The 6,801-nt window shown below is 56.8% G+C and overlaps 1 protein-coding gene across 1 annotated transcript; it reads left to right on the top strand.

The window, feature by feature from the left end:
* Nucleotides 1-2,145: 2,145 nt before the first annotated feature.
* Nucleotides 2,146-3,033, top strand: LOC136488620 (uncharacterized). Its single transcript, XM_066485489.1, has 3 exons — nt 2,146-2,478; nt 2,578-2,718; nt 2,968-3,033. Exons 1-3 carry the CDS (start codon nt 2,146-2,148, stop codon nt 3,031-3,033), a joined length of 540 nt encoding a protein of 179 aa, XP_066341586.1.
* The last annotated feature ends 3,768 nt before the right edge of the window (nt 3,034-6,801 follow it).

Here is a 6,801-nt window from a genome sequence, read left to right as displayed (position 1 = left end):
GGGACATTACTATGTGCGCGCGGTTAATAAAAAAAAGGTGGATGCGTGGGCGGTTTGGTCGGATCTGTATTAACTGCGCTAGATCTGAGGGAGACTTTCCTGGTTTCATCGCCTGCCCATTTTGCCCTCTTTCCTCCCTCATAAATACGTGATGAGCTGAGCCCCGCCCCTCCTTACCTTTTTCGCCTGCGTTTGCCTTTTCTGCTCTCGAGCGGTTGCTAAGAACAGAGGAAGAGAGCGCCAGGGAGAAGAAGGGAGAAGGGGGAGGAAAGGAGAGAGAGAGATAGTGAGAGCACGCCTTACCGTCGTGGCCACATTCTTCACCACACCCATGGCTAGTAGCGCTGTTGTCCTCCAAGTGGATCATTGGGGTCTGTCTGACGTGTCCGTAGCGACGCTACAGTCGCTCGTTGACGACGGTCTCCTCCGCCCGGTCACCGACCCCAATAGACCGGAGTGGATTGCTCTGGGGGATGAGCCGGAGCCGAGGCCATGCGATGGCTACATCATGAGCTTCATGGCCTTCCACGAGCGTGGCCTCAGCTTGTCGGTGGACCGGTTCATGCGGGTGCTCCCGCATTACTACGGCGTGGAGCTCCACAACTTCAACCCCAACTCCATCATGCAGGCGGCCATCTTCGTCGTTGTCTATGAGGGGTACCTAGGCATTGCCCCCCACTAGGAGTTGTGGCTCCACTTCTTTTGGGCGAGGCTCACCACCAAGCCGGCAGGCATGACGGGCACGCAGAAGGCGTTGAGGGCCGACGGCTGCACTCTCCAAGTGCGCCAAGACCGATAGCCCTTCTACATCTCAGCCCAACTCACGTCGTCCAACCACCACTGGTACAATAGCTGGTTCTACCTCCGCAATGATGATGGTGGGCTTCCCCCCTATACCAGGTGGGTTGTGGAGAGCTAGCCAGAGAGGTGGAGGTACGGCGTCCCATTGGCTGATCAGTCCAAGCTACAGCCGCTCCTGAGGGCGCTGGAGAGGCTGCACAGCCGTAGCCTTACGGTGGCCATGGTTGTGGTAGCCTTCCACCACTGGAGGGTGCTGCCGCTGATGGCTTGGCAGCAACGCCTATTCGAGATGACACCAAGTGAGCCGATCGATGGCATCCAGTTGTCCACCGTCGCCCTTTTCGATGAGAAGATTCTACGTCGGGTGAGAGAGACGGTGGAGGGGCAGCAGAGGAGCAGTGATTTGACCCATTCCTGATGCACCTATCATAGGGGTACATCTCTCTAGTGAGTCACGTGTCGCTACGGCCCCTGAGGCCTCCTTGCTCCTTACATTTTCAATCTGTTCCCTTATTTGTGTTTGTCGTTCCTGCAGGGAATGAGGGATGTGCGAGCCTCCCCACTGCCCGTTCTCGAGGATGCAGAGTGGTGAGTGGAGAATAGGGCACATGTTGAGGCATACAAGGAGTAGAAGGACACCGAGGAGGCAAGGCACAAGAGGAAGAGCCTCGAGCGCGATGAGCTAGAGAAACATCGCCGGCAACAGAGGCACGATGGTCTCTCGGAGGAGCCGACTCCATCATCGTCGTCGATGGATTTTTCGAGCAATGACGATGAGAGCGAGGCGGGCCGGGGTCCCCTAGACCACCTCCCTGACGTTAGGAAAATGGTGCCCAGGGCATCGGTGAGTGGCCTAGCGTCTCTAGGAGGAGGAGGAGAGGGCGCCTCGGGGCTGGCGATCGCTCGCCCTGGGGCCAAGGCTGACACGCCAGAGACACGGGCGTCGGGGAAGCGCGTCGTTAGCCCGATGGGCTCAACGATGAAGGTGGAGGATGCGATGGCGGGGGTGACTCAACCGCCTCCGTAGAGGGCTGAGGGGATGTTGGAGTCCGGCGAGGGCCGGCCGGTACCGGTGGACACGGGGGGCGTGCCACTGCTGCCGCCATCGCCATTGTCGAGGATGAGGGATGCAGTGCAGAAGCTATTACTTCCCTATTCGAGGTAAGTGTTTTGTCAGTGGAGTTTGCAGCATCTCCCACTCGTTCTTTGGGCGTATGCTGACCTCGTGAGTGTTTTGTCTTTAGTCGAAAGCGTCAGGTGGAAGCACCCACCCTAGCACCACTTAAGGCACTCAAGGTGAGCACCAGCTCCACCGCCGGATGGGTGGTGGATGTGTAGGCCGCCATGTGGCGTGGCATGGCGTCGGCTAGGGTTGACCCGAAGGAGTTGGTCATCCAAGGAGAGGCTACCGAGGTGACCATGAAGCAGGCAAGGGAGGAGGCACCTATGCCCCGTGAGGCCGGGGCCCATGAGTCAGGTGAAGCTGAGGCACCTTTAATCGCTGAGGCCACCGAGGGCGAGGCCGAGGCCCCTAGGACCTTCGAGGCTGAGGTGGCGGAGCCCGGGGCTTCCAGGGCTTCTGAAGCCGAGGTGGTGGATGCCGGGGCTCCTAGGACCACCGAGGCCGAGGTGGCAGAGGCTGGAGCTCCTGAGACCATCAAGGCCGAGGTGGTGGAGGTCGGCTTGGGTGCGATGGAGCCAGCGGCCTAGGATGCGAAGATGGAGGCGGGGCAAGCTTTGGTACCGCCCCTAGTCCAAGACCCGCTGCTATCATAGGAGAGCACCCGGGAGGTGGAGGTTCATTCAATCTCCTCCGATGATACTTCCCGGGGGAAGGAGGTGGCGGACGCCGAGGCGGCCAGCACCACAGAGCTGCTAGCTCTGACTTCTAGTGAGGGGAGCTCGGCCCTCGTCCAGGTACAACCCAAGCCCCACAGGTGGGATAGCCCGTATGTCTTGTGGCGGAGCTAGGACGACCCTGAGGGGGAGGCTCTATTCGCCCTCGAGCAATTCCACCATCTGGCGGAGCGGTCGCTGCAGACAGCGCTGCCTGTCGTGGCTGACAACCTGCCCGGCGTTGCCTAGGTACACGCTTTCTTTTCTTGTGTTGTGTTGTCTTTTTCCCAAGTTTTCTTGCAGTGCTTGACGTTTGTTCTGCCTATCCAGGAGCTCGAGGCCTGGTCCCTCGAGAAGTCGATGTTCCTCCGGCGGGAGAGGGACGTTTGGGACTAGCTCCGGCAGTAGAAGGACCTGCTCGCCAATACTAATGAGCTTCTATCGACGCAGAGCACGGAGGTGGAGGACCTCCGCCTTCGCTGTGCTAACATGAAGGCCGAGGCAACCATGGCTCAGGAGTAGGCCACCCCTTTAGCGGCGCGGATCTAGGAGCTGGAGGAGGAGCTAACCCGAGTGGCCAGCGAGCGAGACACCTTAAGGTCCCAGGCCGAACAAGAGGCGGCCTCTACCAAGGCCATCGCCAAGCAGCTAGAGGCAGAGTAGGGCACGCATCTACTGATGAAAGGTGCCCTGGCGGAGGCTATCAAGGTGGCCGAGGCCTCTCGGGTCGAGGCCTTAGCCTACAAGGAAAAGGCCAAGGGTGAGTCCTATTGAGCCGCGCCCCTTGTTTTATTTGTTTTTCTTGTGTTCGACCCCTAACTCCTCGATGTGACGCAGAGCTGGAGAGGGAGGCTTCTAGGGCGGCCGAGGCCTCTCAGGTCGAGGTCCAAAACTGGAGGGAGAAAGCTAAGGGTGAGTCTCATAGGCTTGTGCCCTTATTCGGCTTGTTTTCTTTCGTGCTTCACCCCATCCTGCTTGTCTTGGCACAGGGTTGAAGAAGGAGGCCTCCTAGACAGCTAAGGCCTCTGTCGTAGTGCAGGCGGTGCTCGAGGCCGAGATCTAGGAGCACAACATGCTGTAGAGCACCACCTGTACCGCCTACGAGGCCCTAGAGGTCAGGGGGTCAAGTCAGGTAGCTCCCTCGGGAGCCGCTTGATCACGTTGAGTGGCCAAGTCCATGAGCGGCTCCAGGGGGTGCTGCATACGGGCGTCAAGCGTGCCCTAGCCATCGTCTCCTCGCACTACACCAGCATCGACCTTGAGGCCGTTAGCGACAGTTACGTCATGGCTGAGGATGACAAGAAGGCTGAGGAGGAGGTCATGAAGCTGGTGGAGGCAGCTGAGCCCCAAGCACGGCACTGGCCAGGTTGTTCGAAGAGGAGGTGGTTCCTCCTACGTCGACCACCGATGCTGGTGACCCTGAGTTTTGATCTGGGCCAAAGGGGCCATGTAAATAGATTAGGACTTACATCATTGTACCATGACGCTTGTGGCCGTCGAGGCCTTTTAAAGTACTTGCGTGTATATGCTTTTTAATCATTTTTTATTGTATTTTCGAGCCTCTGCCCTCAGTCTCGTCTTTGAACATATCTCTTGCAAAAAACTTCCTCGGAGCCTAAGCTGCCCTTCGGGTAAAAGGTGGTGAGGGAGTTGCCATAGCCCAGAGGCGTAGGCCATCTCATGGCTTGGCCAGCCTTTTGGCCCTAAGACAGACTTTCGGTCCTTAGGTTTTTTACAATCGATTTGTCAGAGTACGCGAGAGAGTTTGGCGTAGAATTTTTTTCAAAAAATGACTAAAAACAGTTTCTAGGACTTAGGGGGGTCCCCCCTTCTAGCCCTCGAGGGAGGCTCAGTTCTGCAGAGGCAGAGCCAAGTCTTATTCGAGCCCCGCGGTGGGCACCTCTGCAGAGGTAGAGCCGAGTCTCCCTTATAGCGTTATCGTAACGCCGATCCCCCATCGATGGGCTCGGGGGGTTTCTTGAAAAATTAGAACAACTAAAGAACGCTTCTTTATTGTATTTCGAGAAACAATGTATACAATGCTTGGGAATTTAAGGGTAGAAGCGACAAAGTTGTTCTATGTTCCAAGCATTGGTGAGGATTTCGCCCTTGTTGGCTAGCTTGTAGGTCCTGGGCTTTAGCACTTGGGCAACGATGTACGGCCCTTCCCATGGCGGGGTTAGCTTGTGGCGGCCCTTATTGCTCTGCCTCAGTCTCAGCACCAGATCACCCACTTTCAGGTCTCGGCTTCGAATGCGCCAGGCTTGATAGCATTGTAGGGCTTGCTGGTACTTGGTCGAGTGTAGTAGCACAACGTCTCGGGCTTCCTCCAGTTGGCCATGGGCATCCTCGTAGGTAGTGCAGTTGCTTTGCTCGTTGTAGGCCTGTAGCCTCGGGGAACCATACTCCAAGTCAGTGGGGAGGATGGCCTCAGCTCCATAGACTAGGAAGAACGGTGTGAACCCTGTGGCTCGGCTTGGAGTGTTCCTTAGGCTCTAGATGACCGATGGGAGTTCGGTAAGCCATTTCTTGCCAAATTTCTTCAACCGGTTGTATATTCTTGGCTTGAGACCCTGTAGGATCATGCCGTTGGCACGTTCTACTTGGCTGTTTGTCCTAGGGTGTCCTATGGCCGACTAGGCCACACGGATGTGGTGGTCATCGTAGAACATCAGGAACTTGTGGTCGGTGAATTGTGTCCCATTGTCAGTGATGATGGTGTTTGGAACCCCGAACCTATGGATGATATCAGTGAAGAACAGTACCGCTTGCTTGGATTTGATTCGAGTGATCAGACGAGCCTCGATCCACTTGGAGAACTTGTCAATAGCTACCAGCAAATGGGTATAGCCCCCAGGGGCCTTCTATAGAGGCCCAACCATGTCCAGCCCCTACACGGTGAATGGCCATGTAATGGGGATGGTTTGGAGGGCTTGGGCCGGGAGGTGCATCTGTCGCGCATAGTACTGGCATCCCTCGCAGGAGCGTACCAGCTTGGTGGCGTCAGCAACTGCCATTGGCCAGTAGAACCCTTGGTGAAAGGTGTTTCTAACGAGCGTCTGAGGCGCTGCATGGTGCCCACAGGCTCCTGCGTGCAAGTCCCAAAGTAGGGCTTGGCCTGCCTCAGTGGTGATGCACCGTTGGAGGACGCTAGATGGGCTTCGCCTGTACAACTCACCGTTGCTGAGGATGTAAGTTTTGGCTCATCGCGCAAGTCGTTGGGCTTCGGTCCTATCTATAGGAAGCTCTCCTCGAATGAGGCAATCAAGGAACGGGACTTGCCAGTCCATGCCCTGGTTGGCCTCAGGAGGCTCCGCGTTGATTTCCATGGCCTCGGGCTCGGCCGCAGGGGTCTCGATGACAGAGGGGGCCTCAGGCCCTGCGGTGGGCTCGACCGATGGGCCCTCTTCCACTACCGAGGCATAGTTGATGGATGGCTTGTGGAGGTCTCTGGCGAAGATGTTTGGGGGGACCAGGGCTCGTGCCGACGCCATCTTTGCTAGTTCGTCCGTGGCCTCATTGAATTTTCACACAATGTGGTTGAGTTCAAGGCCGTCGAACTTGTCTTCTATGTGACATACCAACTTGCAGTACGCCTCCATTTTGGGGTCATGGCAATTCGACTCCTTCATCACTTGATCGACGACGAGCTGCGAATCGCCTCGTATGTCGAGATGTCGTACTCCAAGTTCGATGGCGATCTGCAAGCCATTGACGAGGGCTTCGTACTCGGCTGCGTTGTTGGAGGCAGCGAAGTGGAGCCAGATCATGTAGCGCATATGCACTCCGAGGGGTAAGATGAAGAGCAAACCCACACCTACCCCGGTCTTCATCAGGGACCCGTCAAAGTACATGGTCCAGCATTCTGCCTAGATTTGAGCAAGTGGCAGTTGGGTGTCGGTCCACTCAGCCACAAAATCGGCCAAGACCTAGGATTTAATTGCTTTCCGAGGCACAAAAGACAGGGCTTCCCCCATGAGTTCAACGGCCCACTTAGCTATTCTACCTGAGGCCTCCCGGTTCTAGATTATCTCTCCCAGAGGGAAAGACGACACCACGGTCACCGGGTGGGACTCAAAGTAGGGACGCAGCTTGCGTCGATCCAAGACTATGGCGTAGATCAGCTTCTGGATGTGGGGGGAGCGTGTCTTAGTCTTGGAGAGC

The sequence above is a fragment of the Miscanthus floridulus genome, chromosome 10 (assembly GCF_019320115.1).
Source record: "Miscanthus floridulus cultivar M001 chromosome 10, ASM1932011v1, whole genome shotgun sequence".
Lineage (NCBI taxonomy): Eukaryota > Viridiplantae > Streptophyta > Magnoliopsida > Poales > Poaceae > Miscanthus > Miscanthus floridulus.
The sequence above is the reverse complement of the archived record's forward strand: the minus strand, read 5'-3'. Positions and strand labels throughout refer to the sequence as shown.

Excerpts from the sequence above, each read along its gene's own strand:
- LOC136488620 (XM_066485489.1), top strand. The coding sequence starts at position 2,146 with ATGTGGCGTGGCATGGCGTCGGCTAGGGTTGACCCGAAGGAGTTGGTC. Across the intron at positions 2,479-2,577 it reads TCAAGGCCGAGGTGGTGGAG|GAGAGCACCCGGGAGGTGGA; the intron begins GTCGGCTTGGGT and ends CTGCTATCATAG. Across the intron at positions 2,719-2,967 it reads GGAGCTCGGCCCTCGTCCAG|GAGCTCGAGGCCTGGTCCCT; the intron begins GTACAACCCAAG and ends CTGCCTATCCAG.